The sequence below is a fragment of the Sapajus apella genome, unplaced genomic scaffold (genome assembly GCF_009761245.1).
Source record: "Sapajus apella isolate SASKATOON/1434 unplaced genomic scaffold, GSC_monkey_1.0 scaffold1, whole genome shotgun sequence".
NCBI classification, from domain to species: Eukaryota; Metazoa; Chordata; class Mammalia; order Primates; family Cebidae; genus Sapajus; species Sapajus apella.
The window spans coordinates 39,630,772-39,657,731 of record NW_022436941.1 but is presented as its reverse complement, the minus strand read 5'-3'; the positions used below and the strand labels follow the sequence as shown (position 1 = coordinate 39,657,731).

The 26,960-nt window shown below is 35.4% G+C and overlaps 1 protein-coding gene across 1 annotated transcript in view; it reads right to left on the bottom strand.

Moving 5' to 3' along the window:
- The window catches only part of ST8SIA4 (ST8 alpha-N-acetyl-neuraminide alpha-2,8-sialyltransferase 4), an 89,517-nt gene extending 63,535 nt beyond the window's left edge, over positions 1-25,982 (bottom strand). The window contains exons 1-3 of the mRNA XM_032275601.1: positions 25,410-25,982; positions 18,002-18,133; positions 9,636-9,893 (exon numbers count right to left, since the gene is read on the bottom strand). Coding sequence (XP_032131492.1) covers positions 9,636-9,893; positions 18,002-18,133; positions 25,410-25,522 — 503 coding nt within the window. The 5' untranslated portion in view covers positions 25,523-25,982. The remainder of the gene's footprint in view (positions 1-9,635; positions 9,894-18,001; positions 18,134-25,409) is intronic.
- Between the last annotated feature and the right edge of the window lie 978 nt (positions 25,983-26,960).

Genomic DNA, 26,960 nt, shown 5'->3' with positions numbered 1-26,960 from the left:
ACAAAAAGAAAAAGAAACTAAAAAAGATTTCAAAAGACACTTTATACAGATTGTTTGAGGGAATCTTTCTTTCTAAATCTGTTTTCCTTTACCTATGATGATATATAAATGATATATGCAATCTTTCAAACTTTCAATTCTTGAAATTTTACAGCACGTTTTTAGATAAGTATATACGGTGGTGGTAAACTTGAGGCAAGGATTTTGTAGGAACAATTCTATCACTCTGTGGTCTCTGTGAATAGGTAAGTTGTAAAATTCCAGGCAGAGAGAAAGTATATATATTAATCTCAGTTTATAAATTATCAAATTAAATATAACAAAGCTAAAAACTTCATCCAGTATCACCTACAATAAACTCTGATTGGACTCTTGGACTAGATATTGAGTGATGCTTCTCGGTGCAGCATAAATATGAATCAATTTGATTCATATTTTTATATCCCCTCTGTGTGTCTTTTCCTCTCTCTCCCTCTCCCCTCTCCCCTCTCTCTCTTTCTCTATATGCAATCTCTTTTTCCTTCTTTTTTTTTGTGAGACAGGGTCTTGCTCTTGCTCTTTTATGCAGGCTGGAGTCTAGTGACACCATCATGGCTCACTGTAGCCTCAACCTCCCAGGGTCAAGTGATCCTCTCACATCAGTCTTCTGAGTATCTGGGACTACATGTACACACTAATACACTTGGCTAATTTTTAAATTTCTTGTAGAGATGAAGTTTCATCCTGTTGCCCACGCTGGTCTCAAACTCCTGGAATCAAGCGATCTTCCCACTTAGGCCCTGCAAAGTGCTGGGATTACAGGTATGAGCCACTGTGCCCAGCTTCTGACATCTCTGTTTATCATCTATCTATCTCTATGTTTATGTGACATTTAGCACATCAGGCAATCCAAGTGCAAAATTAAAAAAATATATATCAATTGCACAATTTCTCTTATGCTTGCTAGGTTTTATTTAACTTAATAAAGATTCTAGTCTTATCATTATTCCCCTAAATGTGGCATTAAAAAGTGTTATTTAAGTTAAATTCAGCTCAGATATGGTAATATTTAGACTATCCCATGAACTGTATGTAAAGTCTAAAAGTGGGTCAAAGTATTCTACAACACAGGTATTGTAGAAATCACCGTGCTTTTTAGTCAGCCGAATATTGTTCAGCACCTTACAATGGTGACTGAATCTGTTAATAGTTAATTATATAAGGTGTGTAGATGTTGGCTGTGTTCTGGTTGGTGTATGGCAGAATGTCAGACTGCTTATGGCATTTAACTAAAACTTTAAAGTGACAAGTGATATCTTCTTAAAATTTATTTTGTGTGGTATTTAAAGATTAGTAACCTAAATAGCTATCCTGAAATACCTCAAATACTTCAGGTAAAATTCTGAGTGTGAACCCCTCATTCAGCATTGGAAGCATACCTTAATCACTTTTTCAAACATTCTATAGTCCCTCTGCATTATTGAAAAGAATAAACCTGGCCATAGACAAATATTTTAAATGTGCTGTATGGTTTTGGAGACTCTGAATTGTAGTGATTATTCCTCACCCCACACAGTGCCAGTTGTCCTTTAAGAATAAATGTAGATGTTTATTTCTGTAATTAGGCACTGCTCATGACTGGCTTTTGAATGGTATTCATGACGGTTTATTGTATAAATAAAATAATGTTAACAAGTGTTAGTGTCTTTGATAAAATAAATGTAATGTTTATCTTTTAACAAGTAATTTTCTTTTTAAACATTTACAAGAAAAATATAAAACCAATGTATTTCAGTTGATAGAATTTTCATTAATATGAACGCTGGTTGAGACAAATTTTAGGGAACTAGTTTTCGAGGTTCCTAAATTTATTAATGTTAAAAGTACTGAGGTCAAGTAGTGTTTTACAATTTTAAAAATCACATATATTTTACCTACTTCTGCACACATTGTTACTATTGATATTAGAAGTGTTGCATTAGTCAACTGAATATTTGGAATTTTTCTTTTATTAATTAATAAAACAAAGTGATAAAGCCACAACTATACTCCTCTGTGCTTAACAATACCAGGAATACAGATGTTCTTTGAAGGATAAAAGAAATTATCCCAGAGATGGAAAAGAGAATATGAGAGATCAAATTATATGTGTAACTGAACATTCTTTTGTACAGAATTTCATAGGGGGAAATCATTATTTTCTGCAGGTTTAAGATAGCGCATCGAGAGTATTCAAAATTCCTATAAATCTTTGAAGAGATACGTCTAAGGAGTAATACCAAAATAGTATTTTCTCTTATGTTCCCATTTGCTTTTCTTCTCGAGCAGGTGAGAAATGATATATAAATGGCACGTCAATGTCTAACCAAATTTGTCAAAAATTTGCTTGTCGGTAATCATATGACAGAATCTTAATATTACAAGGACTTTATCATTTTTATAAGCCTTTCTTATCAGAGAGGACTGCAGGACAAGAAGTAGGATATCTTTAACCTAATCAGTGACTGGCCTCTTCTGTTTTTCTATCTTAGCCAATCTTCTTTCCTTGAAACATGGCATTTGCTATTTAAAGAACCTCGTAAAAATACTAGGTATTTATAAGGTTGCACATATAAAAACGTTGATCATAGTATATTTAAAATTATTACTTAAATTATGTTTTTAGACATTTTTGTTAAGAAATAAGCATTTTACTCTTATGATTATTTTCTGTTATTCAGGGATACATCAGACCTAAATTTTAGAAATCAGTTCTATATTGAGTCACTCAGTAAGAAATCAAAATTGGGCTTTAATTTTTTAATTTAATTTTATTTTACTTTTAGCAACATGTTAAACTCTCCTTTTTTTGAAACTCCACTAAAACCATCATTTAATGTAATTGATTAATGAATGATACAAACAGCCACTAAGTATCTCCTATAGGAAAGAAAATGCATGACAATGTGTCTATATTTGAGCAAATGTATAAAATGGGCATGGTTAATAGGCTTATTTTAAAATACTTTGTGTGAGATATTAAAAATAACATTCTGGTTGGACGCAGTAGCTCACACCTGTAATCCCAGCACTTTGGGAAACAGAGATGGGCAGATGATTTGAACCCAGGAGTTCAAGACCAGCCTGGGCAACATAGTGAGACTCCATCTCTACAAAAAATACAAAAATTAGCTGGGCATGGTGAATCCCGAGTAGTATTCCCAGCTACTCGGGAGGCTGAGCTAGGAGGATCACCTGAATCCAGGCAGTTGAGGATGCAGTGAGCCATGACTATGGCACTGCACTTCAACCTGTGTGACAGAGCAAGACACTGTCTGAATAAGAAAAAAAATTTTTTTTAATTCCTCAAAGCTATACTACAAAGGAAAATAATGTCATTTCCAGGGCCCTTGCCTCCTCCCACAATAGGACAACATTTTGGAGCAAGTGATTCCCATTTGCATGTAATAATGCATTCTGGTAACATTGTTAAAGGAGATAGCGTTTTAGTTCTTTAAAGTCCTTTTAAAAATAGGGGTCAAGTTAAAAATCTAATTAATGTTAAATGAAAATTTTGTCTAAAAATATCACTTTGGTTTACGAAGTAAACTTACTATGTTATAGGAAAAGTGAGAAACAAAAAACTGGAAACATCAGTCTATAAAACCAACCAATCAATGAACCAATCATATCTATAGCTATGCAGATAAATACACAATACGTGTATGGGATAAACTATTCTAGAGATTCTAAAAATTATTATTAAAATTTTCTAATAGTTTTAACCAGTTCAATGTGGCTAGGAAACTATTTCAGGAAAGAATAATGAGGATTTATTTAACTTAAAGCAAAAGTCCTCTGGAGCATCTAAGATAGAGGAGACATATTTGCATTAACAAAGGACTACACACACACTTGGGGAAGGAAAAGGTATCTGGTACACAATTAATGAGCCAGAAGGCAACGAGAAGAAAAGAGCTGTAAGGAAGGATGGAAGTCTGGTACGGTAATAGGTCATTGGAGATATCATGTTCACAATGAAGTGACTGATTTGTTTATGATTCATAAGTCAGATTAGAATTTTGTATTTTCAAGAATTGTTACAAATCTAAGAATGTTAAGAGGTAGCACAATATAGCCTTCAAAATAGAAAACAGATATCATACTAGGAGAAAAGGTAGTACCAGAATAATCCAAAGTGTATCGATTTAACACTTACATGTGATTATGGAGAACTTCTATTATTAAAATTATTATCAAAATTGTCTTTAAACTTTGCTTCATATACTCTATATTTAAATTACTTATGGTCGCATTCTCTGTCTATGAATTACAAATTGGCATTTTTGAGGTGAAATTAACTTTTGTCTTTGGGAAAATGAGTTGGCATTGGATTCTGTTTTACTCTTCCGTCTTTACTATGCCTCACATAATTACTTGATTTCAGAGATCCAAATGACTGTTAATGAACCTTTAAAAAGGCTCTCACTAACAGGGAGTTTAGGCACTGGGAGAATTTGGTTCATCATTAATACTGCCAAATATTGCACTCATTTTCTGGCTTGATAGTTTGAATGATATGTTCTTAGGAGTGGCCTAATTAATAAAACGAGAAAAATGAAGTCACATGCCCCTTGGCAAGAAGTGACAGTCTTTATTCAGAAGTGACGAAGTTTTTTTTTTTTTTTTTTTTTTTTTTGAGATGGAGTTTCACTCTTGTTGCCCAGGCTGAAGTGCAGTGGCACGATCCTGGCTCACTGCAACCTCTGCCTCCAGGGTTTAAGGGATCCTCCTGTTTCAGCCTCCCGAGTAGCTGGGATTATAGGCATGTGCCACCAAGCCTGGCTAATTTTGTATTTTTAGTAGAGACAGAGTTTCTCCATGTTGATTAGCCTGGTCTCAAACTCCTGACCTCAGGTGATCCGCCCACCTCTGGTTCCCAAAGTGTTAGGATTACAGGCATGTGCCACCATGTGCTGCCACAAAGTTTTGTTCCCCCTCTCCCAGTCGTTACTTTTGCTTATTTTTTTGTTTGCAGTGATGGCTCTTAAGTGCTAATTGAACTTTGATACTACCACCAACTATTTAATAGTAACCAACTATCAGTGTTTTGCTTATTCCTTCCTACAATAAATATATTTTTCATCTCATAGGTATTGAGAAAAGTTTCCAGATATCTCCACAATTAAACACTGTAGAATACAGCAAGTGACCATCATTCAATTTCATAATAAAACGATAAAATTAAACCCAAAGGTATGAATTCTCCAACTAGCTATTAAGTAACAAAATACAATTTTTCTATAGATATTGTTTCTAAAATGTAGACATTTTCTAAAATGTTTATTAGAAAAACAGATTTTTTGTGGGACATCAGAAATGTTGTTGTAGAATGTTGTAGATTAGAGTATATGGTAGGCAGTGGCACATATTTTGCTTGGTGAGATGGCGGGCCGAAATGCAAAGAAACAGATGCCAAATCTATAATCCCTGACCCCATGAAAGACAGTATAGACTTAGCAAATAATTTATCCTACAACATCCCAACTTCTATTTTTGGAAAGTAGTAAAAATACAGAAAAAAATCAAAAGCGATCATGGTGATAATTGTTGCACCTTCATTAAGATGCTTATCTTTACCTTTCTGTATTTCTTGGTAAGTCCATAATATAATTATGAACTTGAATTGGTTGCTAATTAGTTCTTCTTAAACTTTTTTTTAAAAATAATCATAGCTGCTAAAAATATCAAGAGACTCCTAAAGTCCTAGGCCATTGTAAATGGTGTACTCTGCCATTTACAAATATTTAGGTACAAATCAGTAAGTTCTGTGGCTATACAACTAATTTTTACATAGCAAGTTTATAGAGAAGAGTTTAGAATTTTTTCTTGAAAGCTAAGCTCATAAAAATGTGAATTTATAGAGCCCAATTTATTTGTTCTCAATTTTATTATCATCTTTAAATATAAAGAAATGTTTTATCTCTAAAGGAATAATAGAGCTGTATCTTTAAAGGAATACTATAATAGAGATGACAATAGTTTAGGGAAAAAAAAAAACTACTTACAAAAAGATATCAGGTGTGCACATGTAAAGTAGCCTCTACCCTACATTTCTCCAGGCTGCAAGACACTGAGTTTATGTAAATTCAACTTCATGCAAATTGATACTTTACAAGATACATCCTGTAAATTTGGAACTACAGACAATATACTGTACGTTTAAAAATACGTTAATATGAGAAAATGAAGAGGCACACAAGGCAGCGATTTTCATGTTTTGCTTGGTGAGATGGTGGGTTAAAGGTAAAAAACAGATGCCAAATCTATATTACTCCATGAAAGACAGAGTAATATAGCTTCTGCATTTATTGCAGGAAGAGGTTGTATCCTGCTCTGAAACTTGGTCGCCTAAGACTTTAGAGGAGATGATGAGTAGATGAGCTCTAGTTTTGGAGATGATATGACAGCCACTCATCCCAGATGACCATTATTATGATAATATTGAGGTGTGTATAAGGGATTATCATTCATGGAAAGTGGGATGGATGATAGAAGATCATGATAGAGCACTTTTCTCATTCCTCTGCCTCCCTCTCTCCTTTACTTCCTTTCTCCTTCCCTTCCTTTCTTATTTTCTTTCTCACTATGTGCCTTCCTGCTTACCACTAGCAAATATTTATAGAATATATAAATATGTCAGAATCTTTGCTAGTGTCTGAGATTAAAAATGGAGAAGTTCAGGCAAAGCTTGTCTTGCATAGTCTAGTTGAAAAGATAAAAAATAAAGAAATAAACATATAATGCAAAAATAAATTTATAAATGGAAGGGACAAGAGATAGTGTTAGATGGTAATAGTGGCAGAGGGTGTTTCTGATACTACAGTCGGGGAGGACTTGCAGAGTATATTCTGTACAAGCATAGACCATCATCTTTTCCCCTAGATGAGGGGCACCACCACCCAAAGGTATGTGGGAAAGAGAGTTTCAGGGAACATGACAGGCACATCGTCTGTCCCTGAAGCTTCAGATTACCTCACTTATCATTACTGGCAAGACACAGGTATTTTATAGAGTGTGATGAGAAGCTGTTACATGATGAAGAGAGACTCTGGCTTTGGGGACAGGGAGCAAGAATGCACCCAGGTACATCAGTTAAGGAACTATTGTAGAGTTCTAAGTAAGAGATGATGTTGGCTTTTATCAGGGTGACAGCAGTGGAGATCATGAGAAATCATTTGACTCTAGATATATTTGGAAGGTAATATCTATAGAATTTGTTGATTAATTGGTGACATAATGCTAAGTAGAAAAGGGGGTCAAGCCACTTTTATGGTAATTTCAATTTTTCTCATATTTACGATAAAAATAAATAAGATATTTGTATGTGCTTTTGGGCATGTATATGAATCTGACACTAAGACACCGTTATCTGAGTTAGATATACATAAAACACCATATATCTATGTTCACTAAATTTCTACATTATAGTGAATTAAGTGTCAACTCTACATATATATGCTTTTTAAAGATGCAGATTTTTGCTCCAATCTAAAATTTCTGATTTTGTATGCAGGTAAGACTCATGCAGGAAAGTCACCAACAGTGGGAGGTAGGCTGAAGTAGGTTGCAGATTTACAGAAACGCATATGAAAAATCCATAATGCCATGCTGGTGGTTTGCTGCATCCATGGCCCCAGAGCTTAAAATTATACTTTAAGTATAAATAAATTTTTTAAAAAGTGAAATTCCACAGTGATGTTCCAAAGTCAAAAATATAAATTAAAACTCCAGCAGGCCTATCTCATGTTTTAAGTTTATAAACTCTGTTTGAATTGTGAAAGAACTCTTGTATTATAAAGCGTAGAGATAAGTCTACTTTGAATTGAGAAAGTTAGTAATTTTTGTGGCATATATTCTTATATAATAACTCTCATTTTAGTTCATCTGAGGTCATCCTTTCTTTGAGAAGAGAAAGCTCCTGGAAACTCCCAATAATAGAAAATTCTAGTTTGTTAACTATTTTAACATTACTCTCAAAGTTTTTAAAGTATTTTTCTACCCTACTTAATATTACTAGTATCTAGGCCTTTTAAAGTTTGGAGATGTGTGTGTGTGTGTGTGTGTGTGTGTGTGTGTGTGTAATACTCATGAAATCTAAAATACATTAAAGCTCAGATTGCACACAGAAAAAGTATAAGGTCAAAATATAACTGTCAACTCAATCAGGTTTCACTTGATTAGTTTCACTGTGTTCCAACCCAAACTTCATCTTGAATTGTATTCCCATAATTCCCACATATTGTTGGAGGGCCCTAGTGGTAGATAATTTGAATCATGGGGGTAATTTTCCCAATAGTGTTCTCATGGTAATGAATGAGTCTCACGAGATTTGATGGTTTTATCAGGGGGTTCTGCTTTTGCAACTTCCCCAATTTCTCTTGCCACGACCATGTAAGAAGTGCCTTTCATCTTCCACAATATATAATTTTGTCATTATATATATCTACTTGTTCACAAGGTTTTTCTCTTACTCTAATTAGTTTAAGAGTTCAGGTTTTAAAAGCCTCAATTGGTTTCAAATTAATCTCTGACCCTCCACCCAAGAGAGAAAAGGAAAGATAATAAGGTAAAAATGTTTGCAGTTGTATTTGCTGTTATGAATTTTCTTCACTTGATAATGCTTGAATGTGATTTTTCATGACTTTTTTAAAAAAAAGTAGTGCCTATTTATGATTAATACATACATAATTAATTCTCTTTCCTTTTATGACTTTATTTCAAAAAGACTTTTTCAAGATCTATACTTTCACAGGCTGTACTCTAGCATAGCTTCGAGAGACTGTAGGTGTTTTTCAACATGTCAACTCGGCATACTTTTCTATCCGTCTTTGTGTTGTGCTATTTCACATTTCAATATCCATGTTTCAGTCATTTACCTAATTTTTTCAAGGAAGTAAAATAAGCCAAAAAACTGTATAGATATAACAATTGCCCATTAAAAACTGCTTATATTGATGATGTGATTACAATTCCACTTCCACTGTTGAGTTTTTTCAGTTAATAAGGTAATCAAACACACAATTAACCAAAGTCTCTTGACCATTAATGAAAAACAAGCAGGCATGCTTAATTATGTAAGAAAACTATAAAACTCAAATACACTAACATACACAAATACCATATATAAAGAGAAATTAAAGAAATATGGCTCGGGATATCAAACATAAACTTGCTAAACTAGGCTCTTACTATCTTCTAGATAATTATTAATAAAAAGCAAAATTAACATAAATCTGTTACATCATTTCATAGTAATATTTATAATCTTTATACAACACATAAAATCACGCAAAACTAATGAGCATAAAGAATAGTAAGAAAAAATTTTGTGTGTGAATATTTAACTTACTAAAATTGCCATTTGCCTCCTTTATCACCAAAAAAGCTGTGTGAATCTTGTTGCTATGATGAGATCACTTTTTATTTCAACTATGCAATAATTATAATATTCTATTCCAGAATAAATGTTATTTAAATGTTACACAGCAAAGGATATCATAGACAAATATTTGTTTGAGTTTTTAGCAATACTATAAAATATTCTGTCAGTTTTCCATCCCTAAGTAAAATGTCTTTGAAAAACTTCCAGTCTCAAAGAAGAGAAAAATGCTCACCTTATTACAAAATTGTGACTGTCAATCTCCTTTCCACATTCACTATCTAGCAGAATGCCAGAATTTCCAACAACTGCACAGGTCTTAAATCTGCGATTCTTCATTGGTGAAACTTCAGGTAGAAGGCTATGTAGATCATGAGAAATATTTAATGTCCGGCGCCTGTCAAGCACATAGTGTATGACATCACCAGGCTTAAAACTGCTCTTGACCACTGAGACATCTCGTTCTGCATCTAAGAAACGAAGTATATTCTTCCTGTATTTGAAATACAAGCAAAGTTTTACATTAAGGACAGCATATCCAAGAACTGGTGATGTCATTTACAAAATAACATAAGACAAAATACAAATTAGTAAACTACTAATCTTAGATTACCAAATTGGTAAACTAGGAATCTTAGATGGCAATCAAATGAATAAAGTAGATTTTATAGGAGATAAAAATTTTTAAAATTCTGTGTACAGCTTCTTAATGACTGTGTTCATATATACCATATATACATGTATTTGTGGAGTTAAAAAAAGCACTCCAATTATCAAAATATATAGAAAAATTGGTTTCTTAAGTAAAACATAGTTGACATAATTTGACTTGGAATAGTTATTCTGCTAGCTTCAGCCTATTTTGATAATTATATATGTTGTTTAATATTATCTAGTTAAGGTGGATAGAAATAATTTGAAAATTTTTTCGATTGTATCACAGTTAATGCTATTAAAAGGAATGAACTTCTCAAACTTATATACATTTATACAGATGATATGTATAATTATCTAAAGAAGAATTAAAACTATAGCAATAAATGTATATGCAACTTTTTCTCTAAGATCAGGAGTCCAGGAAGTAAGATGGATACATAAAAGACAAGATTAATAGATAGAACATTGGACTGCGAGGCAGAGTTACCTAATTGTTCCTTAGTTCCTTTTTTCTCTTCTTCCTTCTAGTATTTGAACCTTCTAAGTTTTACTTGAGCACATGGATGCTCAGCTAGAATATTTGCAAGTCTCAAAACCCAAGTAGAGTTCAGTTAGGTCATGTAAGTTAGTTTTCTTAAATAGGATATGAGTGGATCATGTGAGTTTATGTGAGAAATAAAGACATTTCCTACTCGTTTGGTCACTAAATTTTACAGTTGATATTTGGTGGATCCTTAACCTAATACATAAATTGATAACAGATGTGAGAGGCTATATGAACATAAATGTATGCATATGCTAAATAGGTAGATGATGGAAAATGATAAAATATATATAGCTGGCTGGAAACTGATGACCTTTGGCATGATACAGAAAAGCACCTGATACAAATGCTGTCTGCAATAATTTGGAAGTTGTGCCATATATCTATAAATATGTTGCTCTTGAATAATTGTCTAAAATGTGTTCGTATGTTAGCCTCTTCTTTAGGAAGGCACTAAAAGATGTAAAGTCAGGTATGAAATAACCAACTAACTTGCAGGCTGAGCTGAAAGGGAATACGTATCTAGCAATGTCTGTAATACAGGCTGTGTGAGAGTCTATTGATTGGGACCTTTTAAATGTTTCTGTAACCCCAGTCAGCAAAAGATACCACTATAAATTGGAACCATCCCAGAAGCAAAAGGGATATTGCCTTTCCATATAGGTCCATAGATTTCCATATAGGTCCATAGATAGGAGGGAGGGATAGGTCAGAGTAATTTGAGGAGAGTTTGAAGGCTTAAGAACTCTGAGGAGAAGACATCACTGGAGGAGGTTATTTACACATGGAACTAACAAGAAGAGAAGAGTCTGGGACCCTAGTAGGTTTTGAGGAAAAAAAAAATATATATATATATAAATATATATCTCAGGCTTTAATATCTGCCCTCTAGAAAAACATGAATCAACAAAAGCTAATGCTTAATATGCATGCTTTACCAGTATGTGGTCAAGTTATTACCTGATATTCAAAGCAGAGGGTTGTGTTTTCTGTGCATGACTCAAACTATGAACCTGGCCCACAAAAGTCTGGAATTGTTTGATTCTAGGGGCATGCAACAAAATACCAGCAAGAAGCTACACCTAGGTTGGATATTGGATATTATTTACTTAAGTGTTCTTATTGCAAGTATTTTCAAAAAATAAAAACAATGTCATTATTATAAAATTTAAGATATGATGGACACATTTTTCCTCTAGTGTTCTTCTGTTTAAGCTCATAACAATTGGTAAATTTTATTACTAAGAGCAGAATATAACCTCGCCCCTTTACTCCATCAAAAGAGTAATTCTCTAACTCAGACTTAGAAGGCAGAAGCATGATTATTAAAGAAGGGTGGAAATTAACTCATATCTTTTCTTTTGTTGTCTTTATTTTGATTTGCTCTAAATATGTTCCAGTTGAATATTTGTTCTAATTAGAAAACCAAGTGATTGAAAAACTCTGTTATGATTTTATACTCAAGAAATATGTCCACCAACTCTTTGAAAAAATAATTTTATGAAATTTTTTCTCAAATATTCTGAATATCAGATTCATAAACAGTAGAAGTTATACAGGAAAACCTATATAAATAGTCTATAAATGAAATCACAAATTGATAGAAATACCACTGAGACACCATAACAGTTTATCTTAACAAAGCACAGATTATATAAGAAGAAAATTATGTTTGAAATAAGTAACCCTGGGGCCTATACATTATAGAAACTAGAAAAGTGTTTATGTCAAGCACTAAATGATGCTTCATGAAAGTTAAAAACTGCACTAAAAGTGTCAATACACAGAAACTTTTGTACATATTTATTGACTACCACTTAGTTGTCTGGTGAATAATTAATATTTGACACTTCAACAGAAATTTCTCATTTCCTGTGAAAACGACAAGGCTGACTCTAAAATAGAGACTACACGGATGTGGTTAAATCATCAAACTAGATGGTGTTATCATTTTTCTTTGAATATAATTTAAATGGGTTGCTGTAGATGTATTTGAAGATGCACACTCCCAAGAAGTGGCATGCTTGCAAGCTTGCAGTGAGTAGATTAGTGGCCCAGATTGGAAAAAATATTCTGTAGCTTAGAAATTCAAAACGGAAAATCTCTTTTATTTGGTCAAAAAAGTTAACACATGCTAGTCAACTAATGTCAAAAGGGACTTTCCGATAACATACTTTTGCTATGTTATAGACAGTCTCAAAAATAATTTAAAACATGTCTTTTAAGTTCCTGAGTATAATTAAACCTCTTTGCTAATCATGCTTCTGCCTTCTGAGTACTCTTTTGGTGGAGTCAAGGGTTGAGGTTATATTCTGCTCTTAGTAATAAAATTTACCAATTGTGATGAGCTTAAACAATAAGAGCACTAGAGGAAAAATGTGTCCGTCATATCTTAAACATGTCTTTAAGTTCCTGAGTATAATTAAACCTCTATTTTTCTCTTAGGGAAAAATGAATTTAAAAGAAAACTGTAAGAGTTAAACAAAGTTTTAAAAGACATCATATTGTCTAACTCTTAGAAGAAACTAATGCTAATGCTTAACAAGGTAAATAATTACTAAGTGCAGATTGTAATTATGTGGTATTCCATTGCTATTATAGGCTCAGCAGTATTTTTTTTTTCAGTTGAAGCAGTGAAAATAGTAAAATTGATTTAAAAACTATAAAAACTACCAACTCACATAGACTAATCAAAACATAAAACATGAAAAACTTAGGCAAAACTCGGAGTTTGCCATTTTACAAAGTAAAAAGAAAAGAGGTAAACTTGAGTGACTCTGGTGTGTGGTTTTTTAATTTTTGTTTTGTTTTGTTTTGTTTTGTTTTTTTCTTACTCCTGAACCAGTTTTAGTTTCTGTTTTAGGTTTTACATCTACATATGGAAAATTATCTGAGTTAAAATTCCTTTTTTAGGATCCAAAAAAGACTGAAAGTAATTACTATGAGTGAATAATATTATGACTTAAGTGCTCAGTACTTTTTGGAAACAGTAATAACAGGTTAATTTTTTATCCCCTAGCGAAAACAGATTTTAGACTGTAGATGTAATGGAGAATTAAAAATTTTGTGTATTTGCTAAGTCTAGTTGTTGTTCAGACTATAAATATGAAATAAAAAAACACTCAAATATAATTAGCTAAATATCATTGGAAGCATAGAAACTCCTATACTTACACTGAACTGAAACAACAGTATATCACCATGGAGAACATAAATGCTTTTGCTCAGGAGATAATTGTTAGGAATTTTTGTTTAACAGTATTTCAAACAAAATTATTTTGGAAATGAGAGCAGTAGAAAGAAAACGGCTTGAATATCTGCACTCCAGATAAACATGAATCAAAAAAAGCTAATGCTTAATATGCATGCTTTACCAGTACAAGTTTTCCTAGTACATGGTTCAAGTTATTACCTGATATTCAAAGTAGGGGTTTGTGTTTTCTGTGCATGACTCAAAAGAACAAGGAAACAAAAAAGACCCCTCATAGGTCTTTAACTGTCATTTCGTGATCATAACACAATTTTTGAAACCTTATTAGATAAGCAAACACCTAAATTCAGCAACTATTTTAACGTAAAAGATAACTGAAGGAATCTGAAAATACGTTTCATTTTCAGTGAAACTAAATATCTTAGTCATAACAACTATTTTTTGTTAGACTATGTCAGCCTTAAACGGGAAGGTTGGTTTAGACTGTTAAACTGACAAGTAAATTCTATACAGAAAGTATTAACTGAATTTTCAACTAGAACTTCCCTTTTGATATCACTTATCACTTGAGATAGCAACTGCAGAATCCCAGAAAATTAATTTACTAAACATTGTTTAGCAACATTGTTTTCACTTGTGAAATGTTAAATATAGCTAACCTATCACCAGGTGCCACTCTTTCTTCTCTATAGGTTTCTTAGCAGTAATAAACACACAGCTGTAACTAAAATTTAATCTAAATGATATTGTTAACTCCATGAGAAAGTACTGTGTGACAAATCTTACAGGTGGAATGTATCACAAGTTGAGAAGCAAATTAGGCTATGATACATATATTAGGAATCAGTTTTTGCAAACTTTAAACACTGACTACAGACCAAAAAAAAAAAAAAAACACTTTTATAAATAAAGTTAGTAATGACACAATCACCGAAAAGAAAATAAGAAGTAAAACTGAGAAATGTCAAGTGTGTATTATGCCTACGAAAAAACAGAGAGAACACACTTTTTTTGTTTGTTTCAAAATATCATTTTTGCAAGGCAACTTGCCTTATACTCTGAAAGAATAAGACTTTCACCTGCACCTTGTTCAGGATTTCTAAGTCCTAGCAGTTATAGGAATGACATCTTAGTATCAAAAAAATTTTAAACACAACAAATGAAAAGGCAAAATTGTCCCACAACTTGATGAAGAACATTTTTAGTTTAATTTACATCCTAGACTGCCATTTGATATTTGGTCCATAATTTCGTAATGGTGAATGAAGAATATCTTTTGTTATTTTAGAAAAAAGAGAATCATTTATTTCATAATGATAAATTTTAATAATATACATTTGGGTACTAAAATATACTCTTAAAAAATTATTGTATAAGGCTCTGGTTCCTCAGTCCGGAGGTCTGGGTTTGAATCTTGACACTGCCACTAATAAGCTTTATGACCCAAGATTAGCTCTACTGGTAACTTACTAATCAAGACAAGTGGAAAATAGTATAAAACTGTATGTAGACCTTTTCATAAAGTAAATCCATGTATGCAATAGGAAATTCTTCTTGTCAGTTAAGCATATATAAATCTGCAATTATGTTTAGTTAACCTTCAAGTTTTATGTATTTCAGAACTTTGATGTATCATGATACTGAGAGATGAAATATTCTTTTCTAATTATGATGTGATAAAGCTATCCTGATAGTAGCTGAGCTTGTACATTTCTATACATCTATACTTGATGTTTGCACTCTTGGGGTTTCTAGTCAACATATAAAAAATAAGAAAAAAAAGCAAATAAATAATCTAAATATGGAAAGAAAGTCAAGTTGCAAATATTGGACATGACTACGCAATCTCTCAGTACAGTGTTCACCGATTTATTCGCAACATCTAATGCATCTTAAATCCGTCATTACTTAACTTATAATAGGAAAGAAAAAACTTTTACCAAAAATATCAAGCCTTAAAACTAAGATAATTATTTTGAGTGCAAAGTTAGCTGTAGAATGCATGAACTCCATATATCTTGAATCCTCAAAGTACAGTGAAGTAACACATGGAACCATCTCTCATAGGCAGCTCCTCAGAAGTACAGTTGTTTGATGAATATATATGAACTGATTCTTGGTGTGCTTATGAAAATAACATAAGACATACGGGAATGAAGGAATTAGTAATAGGAAAGAAAATTATGCCTACAAATGTGAAAAAAAAGATCTCAGGAACGGTTTTCACATTTTACTATGTGGACAATTATTAGGAAGGTAATAAGAGCATTATAAGTTTAATAAGATTTTTAAATGTAAAAGATCTATATTCATAATTGAATCATGTAAGATTAAAAAATGTTTGCCTGTAATGTCTTAATGTTTTCACTCATAAGTGGGAGTTGAACAATGAGAACACATGGACACAGTGAGGGGAACATCACACACCTGGGCCTGTCGGGGGTTGTGAACAAGTGAAGGGAGAGCATTAGAACAAATACCTTATGCATGCAGGACTTAAAAACTAGATGATGAGTTGAATAGGTGCAGCAAACCACCATGGCACATGTATACCTATGTAACAAACCTGGAGGTTCTGCACATGTATCCTGGAACTAAAAGTAAAAAAAATAAATAAAAATAAAAGCAAGAGAATTGCTTAACTGGGACCCAGGAGGCAGAGATTGCAGTAAGCCGAGATCATACCACTGCATTCCAACCTAGGCTACAAAGTGAGACTCTGTCTCAAAAAATAAAAATAAAAATAAATAAAAACTTAAAAGTAGAAATTTGGAAACACTTTTAAAATTTACCCACACCCAATCACTGACTCAATGTGATATGTAACTTCTTAAATTCCAGAAAAGTGAGGAAGAAAATAAAAATAATAATAATAATAAATGATCCATATTTAGTTTCCAATGTCTTCCAAAAAAATTTGCAAAACCTAAGCCAACAATCAGATATTTTCATATTCTAAAGTTTTATTGCAGGTATCAAACTGATTAATACTCACTAGTCATTTCTGCTATAGCCAATTCTATTTTTTATGAACTCTTTAAACATTGTACAATAATGGTTTTACAAATTATTCTTTTCTTTCAAGGAAGTGACAAATTTGTATGTATTATTCAACATTTGTTCATGTTTTATTGTTTATTTCTTTAATCTGTTAAGGAGAACCATAAAAATTAGTACTAACATTTCATTTATATTATCAGTTATTATAATTAAAAATAGATCACCCTCAAATATATGAATGCAACTCTTACTGATTTGTAAACTTGTAATATGAATATTTTGGGTCAACTTAGGTTCATTACCCTTTGCTTGAATATGTTATTAATAGCAAAATATATATAGCCTCATGAATATTTATGGTTTTTATCAAATACCATAAATATTTCCTCATATCTATAATTTTTATTATATAAAGAATGTGTTCCTTCACACTTTTAGTGAGTTCTCGTTTACTGAAATGCTCTGATTCAAATGTACCAACCAATACAGTAATGCAATGTAACTATAAAGAAAAAACAGTTTTCCTGTTTCCTCCATAATTAAGAATGTTTGACCTTATCTTTCTTATCAGTAACAGGTTTATATCAGAATAAAATTACATACTGGATATATGTAGGCATGGAGTATGATTCAAGAGTGGGTTTCAGCTAAAATGACTAGTCTTACAAAAAAGAAGTCAGTAATCTAGAAAGCTTATTTCCTGATTTGTATCCAACTTTTAAAACATGAGCCCACACAGAAATACTCATTCACAGGATAAGGCTAATTTACTTATAATTGTCAGCACAGTAGAACTGTATAGGCTCTATTTTCACCTAGCTGAGAAAACCCAAAAGCAGAATGAAGGCTCAATAGGGAAGAAGTTAAAGATAATTCTTAAAATATATGTCCATTCTGAGTAATTGAGTGAAGTATGTTAAATGTTAGTACTCTGCTAAATATTTTATTCGATTAGTATAAAGACACGATATTCAAAACTCACATATTCATTCTTAAATCTCTGACTATGTAGTGATTTCAGTTTTACGGTTTCATATTCTTCAGTGAGCAACATTAAATAGAGCTGGTTCACTCTTTATTTAAGTATTCATACTTAAACCATAAATCAGGTGTTTAATATGAGTTTGCCAAGCCCAACATATTTGAGGACAGGATGTGAAATTTATTATTCCTTAGTAGAGAAACTCACCTTATCTCTAGGACCAAAGAGGAATTGATTTTCCAACCTTCTACATTGTGCTGAAAGATTGAAGAGCCAGCCTTTCGAATGATTTTATCAGAGCTATTGACAAGTGACCGACTCAAAGACAATTCACCATCTCTGAAACAAAACAAAAATTACAGCTTTGTGAAAGTAAGAAACATTTTGCTAAACAGCACAATACATAATTTGAATTAATTACTGATGAAGAATGTTACTTACATTTTCCCCTACAAGTTAGAAGGAATTATATAAGCATGATGAAAGGTGTTATGAGGATTAAGTGAATATAAATATCAGGACAAGAATCTACATGTGATATTTTTGAAATAAAACAATTTCTGAATAAAAAAAAAGATCTCTATAGTACTTAAAGAGAAAAAAATCACCAAATATAAAAACGGAATTATATAACTCAGCAATCTCTCCTCTGGGCATATACCCAAAGGAATTGAAATCAGTATGTCAAAGAGATACTTACATTCCCATGACCACTGCAGCATTATTCACAATAGCCCAGATATAGAAATAATCTATGTGTCCATCAACAGAGGAATAAAGACAATGTTTTATATATATATATACTCAGTGGAGTACTATTCAGCCATTAAAAAATAACAAAATCCTGCCATTTGTGACAGCATGAATGAACCTAGAGGATATTAAGATAAGTGAATCAGTCTAACACAGAGAGACAAATACCTTATAATCTCACTTATATAATGTTTCTAAAACAGTGGAAATCATAGAAGTAGAGAACAGAATGTTGGGAAGAGGGAGTGAATGGGGAATGGGGAGAAATTGGTCAATAGTACAAAATTCCACATTTAGATGGGAGGAGTAAGTTCTGTTGCACAATGCAGTGACTACCATTAATAATATTGTATTGTATATTTTTAAGTAGCTGCAAGAGATTTTCAATGTACTCCCCACAAAGAAATGACATATATTTGAGGCGGTGCATATGCGAATTAGCCCGATGTTATCATTATACAATGTATACTTGTATGGAAACCTCACATTGTATCCCATAAATATACACAATTATTATTTGGCAATTAAAATGAGATAAAACAAATAAAAAGCTCTGTGTCCTATTAGCCTCTTACTAACTCCGTTTAAGACAATAGAGGCAGAATGTTTTTTCAGTGCTCCTCCTTCTGTATAATTGTGACTCCTAAGATTGTAATTTCATTTTTACAGAAGGCATATATGCATAATAGAAGGGGCTCTTGTTTTGAAGCAAGGATAACTTGGAATATCAGGTGATCTGGGCGTGTTTGTTATTCTGTGGCTTGCTTGTGTTCCTAGACTCTATTCTCTTTCTAAGCCACAGTGGCCTTACTCTATCTTGAAAATTGCAATAAAATTATCTAATGTGCAATGGCTTTGTGAGGATCAAATCAGGCTCTGCATGTAAAATTAATTTTTCAAAAATTGCATTGATTTCAAAACATTTCAACAATGAGTCATTTCCCTGGCAGGTGATGGAGAGACAGAGATTATAGTAAGGAGAAAATTCATTCAGTAGCCATTATTACTAGTATTTTACTTATATTTAAAAAACTACCGCCTGCAACCAATAGTGTCAAGCTGGTATGGTACTAGCTGGGGTGCTGGAGGGAGTCATGATGCTGGCAGATAACTGTAATAGCATGCATACCATTAGAACATTTATATCCGAATGAATTCATTATTCAATAGACCATCTTCTTATACTTTATCAATGTAAATCCAGACTCAGAAAATCAAAAAACCACTTCTTATAGAATACCAACAATAACCATAGCCCTTTGAATATTTGTATTTATTTCTTTACATCACCTTTTACTTCTTAGAATGTCAAAATTATAGTTGAAATGTGACATGACTATTCACTCCAGAACATACTCTAAATCTGTGTTTTTTATGCAGGCAATCCTCTCCTAGTATCAATGGAAACATTACCTGTATAATAGTTGTTGGTTGAATTCTGTCATTGAAGCCTTATAGTTTGGTATTTTGGTTTGCATTTTTTGAACATGTAGTTTAAATTTGAAGCTGCTCAATGCATCATAAACTGCTATCCCCTGTGAAATTCAGAATTCTAAAAAAATTAATATCTTAAACTATCCTACTGATGAAAATGATACATTTGCATGGCTATTCATGGCAAATAATGATTGCTTTACAGGGGGGCATTTAGGATGCAAGATAGCACGGGGTGCACTTTACTAACCATTGGCCCAGGAGTTAATTTTTATATTATATTTCTTTTTTTTTATTTCAGAAGTAGGTTGCTAAATTTTACAATAATAGAAGCATGCTGGGATTTTAACTCAATTGTGTTTAATTTTTATATTATATATATTTATAATTTTTATATTATATATTTTATATAATTTTTATATTATATTTCTAATGATAACTAATTATGAATAAAAATGTGGCTATACACAGAAGCTAACCTTCACACTTTGGGAAATATGACTTCATGTGTTCAGGTGCAAACTATCACTATTTCTAGGGGCAAGGGATATTTCTAATCATCACCCTATTAATTGATGTATCAGTGTCATCTTTAACCACAGATTGCTATCATTATAATAATTATTTTCACCACCAATAAACTTTCATAGAAGAAGTGAAAATATGCATGGGCTTGCACTTTTAAAAATGTGTGGAAAAGCTGGGCATGGTGGGCAGTGCGTATGGTCCTAGCTACTCAGGAGGCTGAGGTGGGAGGATTACTTGAGACTAGGAGTTAGAGACCAGCCTGAGTAACATCACAAGGCTCTGTCTCTAAAGCTTACTTAATTAAATAAATAATCTATGGAGGATTGCTTCGTTGATATGTAGATGCAAACACATATCACATGGCAGAATGTTTGCTGTGATGTTTTTAGTTGGCCCAACCCTTTTCAGAATCTCCAAGATCTAAAAAGCTTAAATCAGTGTTCTAAGAATAAAATGAGACCATTTTACTCTGCCGTTTGAATTGCTGTCATTGAGCTGGTGATAAGCCAAATTTCAGACTTTTATCACTGGAAAGAATTTTGAATAAAAATATCTACAACTAGTCACACTTCTAATAGTCATTGTGGGAGAAGGCCAAACTTAGTACAATCTGAAGCTCTAGAGTAAATTTCTCTGTACGAAGTTAGATGGGTCCCATGGGATGTTTCGCTCATGACCTTGGTAGCATTCTGTCTTAGAAAAGGCTCTTCCTTCCTATGAATGCAAAGCTCGAAAGATTTTGCCACCCCCCTTTTTATTTCTCACTCTAGATCAGACATGACTTTTGAACAGCTGCACTGAAAATATTTATTGCATAGGGTCATCTACAAGAAGATTCACTATGTAGTTTTAAAAGGAAAATAGCAAAACACATCTGCAAGAAGATTCAATATGTACTTTTAAACGGAAAATAGCAAAACACATCAAAATGTATCAAGAAATCACTCTGCATAAGTCAACATAGTACAAAGTGTCCCTGCTTATACGGAGCAAAGAAAAATCCACGAAGATCGTTATCTGTGTGATATCAATGGCAGGAATTAATCATTTGTTAGGTAACCTAGTGTCTACATATATTGCTCTCTTTTAAATACAAGTTTCCAGGTTTCATTAGAATTTATTAGTTTTGCAGTGTGTAACTCATATGATTAATATCACTTCACGGCATTAGGTCTCAAAAGCCCCATATTCAACACCACTGAAACTCTTCATGACTTGGCTTTTGAATGAATTTGTTCCCTTTGGACTAGGTTAAACTTCCTCTTTATTACACAAATTTTAAGAAAAGAACTTGCATTAAACTAAGGCTGAACACACACAGCAGACCATTTTGTATTTTCATCACTTAAGTGACAACTAAAAGTAAAAATGAGAGGTTCTACATTAATTTATTGCTTATGAGTTTTAGTAGAATTGTGAAATTTGAAATGTGAAGTGCAAATTCTGAATTCCTGCATTCACAAGGTTGTGTTTCATCCTAACCAAACTGGAACTAACTTTGCTGACAATGTAATACTCTAAGTGAAAATACTTATCTCCACTGTCAATTTTATCATAGGTTTCAGAATTAATATTAATATTAATATTAATATCATTTAGTAACATAACCTAAAGTGTATAGTCAAATTATATGGGAGATTCCTGGATAATAAGAAAAGTAAGTCAGTCTCATTTGTCGTCAACCAGAAAAATAGTGTGTAGCAAGATTTAAGGAAGAACAAAACAAATATTTATATGACATTAAAGTTTATATTACATTTTCAAATATATTATCTCATTAAATGAGGGTGCTTACATATTTTACCTATGGGAACCTTATATTAATACATTTCCAATTACACCCAAAGTGCACACAGACTAGTTAAGTCATAAGCCAACTGTGAGGTCTACTAAGAAAAAAAAGGTAGTCAAGAACACGCCACTTAATGCCTTCACTGCCTTTTGACTTAAACTTTATTAACTAATAGGAAGGAAATATGAATTTTAGTTCAATAATCATTACTTGACCTATTCTGGAATAATTACTTTAAAAAAAAAACATGCCGCAGGTGTTCCTCTGGAGATATGAGAATATGGGTGGTTGATGAGAAGGTTGTGCTGGTTCTCTATTTTTCCATCTGTGTGGAATGATTGCTTAATATTGTGGCATATCGAAGAGGAATGCTATACCAACTACAGATGGGACTTCCAGTTGTGGGAAGGGTCGAAGGGATAAAGGAACTGACAGCGTATGTCAAAAATGGTAGCAGAAAAGCTAAATATGAATCTGGGAGGGGTGGTGCAAGATTCGAGGACTACGGAAGGCCCTTCTTTGAAACTGCTGCCAAGCCACAAGGCTCGCAGTGCCCCCCAAAGGCCAGAGACTGCCTTGGTTACCTCACTTCAATACTGGACAAGGATCTGGAGCCAAACCTCCATTCCAGTTTACTGAAAACTCAAAACTGGCCTCTCCACGTGGCTTGGGTAGAAAGAGAGTCAATGAGATGATTAGATCCTTTGATGGATGAGTCAATTTCTCCACCAGAAGCGCTATTTGGGAGTTGAAACGAAACCACGAGCTCAGATCACAAGCTTTTCCACTGAACCTTTCATCCTGGAGAAAAAGGAAACAGTGCTCAGGGAACCTAGCTGTCCTCGCATTGTTCTGGCAGCTCCAACTCCATCCACAGTCTCGGTCTCTCAGGAAGAGCCAAGGCAGCCAGGACGCTACAGGGCACTGGTGTAAGCGCGATGCTCGGGGTCAGCTCTCTGCCTCGCCCCATCGGACTGTAATTGCGGGTTATAATTAAGAAGGAGGAGCCAGTTGCCAACTGAGCAATGAAAGTGACTTTGGAAGGAGTCGGGGGGTGGGGTGGACGAAAGGGGCCTGAGTCCTGCAGTAAAGGCTCTCCAGTCTTCTCACTTATTCTTTCCCCATCGCCGCCTGCGCCCTCGGAACAGGGGACAGCCCCGGTGCGCGCCTCTCTTCCTGTTTGGTTAACTCTAGCGCCCGCCCCAACGTCTTCTCAGCTAAGCCGGGAAGAAACTGTCTTAGCATGAAAAGGATGCGGGCAGAAGCCCAGCCCGGGTAGCTCAACCGCCGCGCCCGTGCCCGCCTTCTCTTCCTGAGCGCCCAGGGCTGCGCCCACCAGCCTGCGATGTCTAGGAAAGGGCGACAGGAGAAATGACACCCATGCAATGTGGAGTGTCCCGGCTCCACTTCCCCTGCAGGGACTTGGGAAGCGCTCCTTTAACTGGCCATAGCTTAGGGAGGCTCGGAAAGGGACACCTCAGCAGTGTCTGGCGACTCCTCTCCTCACTGGCCCCGCCCACTCCTGCTGACCAGAGTCCGAGCCAAGGGCCCGAACCCTCGGAGTCCTGGGGAGGCTTGACCGCTTTGTCTGGGCTCAGGCTTATCCTCTTAGCCCACCTCCCGGGAGGGAACAAAGAGCCTTGACCCTCACGTTCCAGCCTCTGCTTCTCATCGGAGCCCTACGCGCCCATTCATCACCTTTCTAAAGACCCCTTTGTCTGCCTGGCAAGCACAGGTCTGGCAGGGATGCCCACGCCCCTGCCCAAAGTCCTTTTTTTTCTGACAATTGAGCTAGATTGGATTTTCAAGCCACCCACTCCTGTGTAAACGACCTCATATCCGTCTTTCTTACCCTCTCAGAATAGACCACGTATAGATTCGTTGATGCATAAGTACCATTCCAGCCCATTCCTAGCTAGCTTTTTCGTTCTCTTCCAGTCCCCTTTGACTGTGCTACAGAAGAGAAAGTCTTTCTGTAAGGATAAACCTGCTTCTTGGTCACTTAAATAAATGCTTATTACCTAGGGAGCAGGAATATTAAGAAATGGAGTGCATGAAGTTTAAGAACATGTGTGTGTTTTAGCAGTCCCAACACCCCAACACACACACACACACACACACACACACACACACACACACACACACACGGCTTTTTTCTTTGTTTAAATCAATGTCAGAGAAAATATACACTGGGTAGGCATCTCTGCTGGTGTGGAGTTTCTGATAGAGGACGCCTCCAGACCGGAACAGGGAGGATTTCCGAAACAGGACTTTGAACAGAGTTGACAATCGGGTTCACATCCTCAGAAAAACGCTTCCAAGCTATGTCAGAAACACAAAGTTGCACCACCTCCTGGGTAAACTTCAAAGGCACAGAGGCCAGCGGGAGGGTGGAAGGAAGTGTGATATTTAGAGAACTTAATGGGGCGGGGGAGAGTCTGAATTCATCTAGACAAACTAAAAAAATAGCAGAAATATAGTCTGTGTGAAGCTACAGTACCCAGTTTCTTTCTAAAACTGTAACCATGACGCCCATGCGTTTTACCCGTAGAAGAACAAATAAGGAAGTATCCTTAGTGGTACTGGAGTTTCTAATTCAAATTATAATACATAGATCTATCCAACGTCAAAAATGAAAAAAAAAAAAAAAAGTAGAGAAACAGAGGATACCTATTTCCTGCTTTCTGAGCTTTAACTTCAGCCTTTCAAGAAATCATCTATCTCCACTATCTCCCTAGGTGATAGGACAGCGAAAACAGGCAACCGTTTGGTGAATAAAGACATCTCTCTTGAATTCTGCCACAGATTAAAAGGACAAGGGCACACGTTCTTTGTTGACACTTCTGCAGTGACTTCTCCTTTGGCGTGAGAGCACCCAGAGCCAAAACAATTGTCACCCCAACGGCACAGGGCAAGTTGAACTCAAACTGGGAACAGCTTAGAGAAGCACGCACATCTCAACAACAGCCTTTGTTATTTAATTCCTGACACTAACCACACGCGAGCTCAAACACACATGCCATCCTAAGCATCACTCTACCCTCTATATTCACATTTCATTTACGGCTTGACTTTTTGTCATATCCTGAAATGAAGCTTTGCATTTACCCGATGAGTTGTGTCTCCTGGTGCTCCTCAGTTCTTGCTATTTCTTTTGTCTTATAAAATATCAGGAGCAGACTTATTGTGCAGATCGTCCACCTCTTCCTAATGGACCGCATCTTGGGTGCCCGGTAAAGTCCTGGTTGCCCCAGCTCCCGCACCTTCTCTTGATATAAAGGCTCCGTTTTGGGGAGATAGTCGCGGGGGGGAAACCTGTAAAATGCGAGGAGAGCCTGGAGCCGGGATCCCAGGATCAGGTCGCTGGGGTCTTCTGTGGCCGAGCTCCCTCTTGCCCTCGAGCGCTGCCCAGCGCTCTCTCGCCCGGTTTGCGCCAGCTCTGCCAGGGTCGTCCGCGCCGCCTCCCTGGGGCTCAGGTTTCTTTTCAGAGGAGACACCTTGTGCTTTGGAGGTGGCGGCCGCTTCTGCAGCTGGCTTGGGGGCGTCACTGGCCCTTCCCTCTTCTAGCAAGGAAAGGCTGCGCAAAGCCAGCCAATCATCGGGCTGAGGGGGCGGAGGCTGCTTGAAGAGTAACGTCCCCGGCTCTGCCTGCTCTGGCCGGGGGAGGAAGCTCGCAGTGCCACGCGCTTGGCGAGCTCGCGCACACACATACACACAGACGCACACTCACTCATACACACAGAGACCCTCATACACTCTCCTGAGACAGCAGAACATCAGCTCTCTGGGCCTGGGAGCGCCAAGATAGTCTATCGGCATCTCGGTGAGAGGGCACCTCGCCTGGGGACACATTACAAAAGCGTCCCGCCGGAGGGCTGCTTCAGGCAGAGCTGGGGGTAGATTACAAGAGGAGTACCTTCTTCCAATCGCTTTTGCTTAATATACACGCTCACAAGCAAAAATACCCCTTCCAAGGTGGAGTGAAACGGGGTGGGGGTGGGGGGCGGCGGTGGAAGGAAGAGGACTTTTGTTATTCTAGGCACAGCTCAATCTGGAAAGTACAAATACACATGAACCTGTTAGCCGATCGCCCGCTCAGCATGGGTGGTGGAAGACGACCCTGGCTCAGGATGCTGCAGGAAACAAGTGATGACAGAGTGTCATTAGGAACTTTATGGATATTTACACGCCTCCCTTTCATTGTCATATGGAAACTCCTCACGCAGAAGTCAAGGAAACTCCAATCCCACTTAAACTTCATTGCGGAGAAACAGGGTTTTTGGAAAAAAAAAAAAAAAAAAAACAGCTACCTGGGACTTCTCTTTTAAACGCAAGTACACCCACGCACACATTCAGATACCGAGAAAGGAAGGAAAGAAAGAAGGAAAGGAAAGGGAGGGGAGAAAGGAAGAGCAACGTTCTCTCCAAAACAGGAAGAGCAAAGTTCTCTCCAAAAGTCTCAAAATATATAGGGCGTCTGATTGTCACCTGTCCTTCATCCTACCATTTTTCGTACTTGTGTGGCAGGGACACTCTTCAAGAGTCCTGTGTTCGAGTGTTCACTCTGAGGACCTCTCCGCCATGCTCTGGTCCTCATCCTCTTTGGGAGAGATACTTGCCGCTCTGCTAGTTCGCTCCTTACTGTGGGCTGGTCGGGAG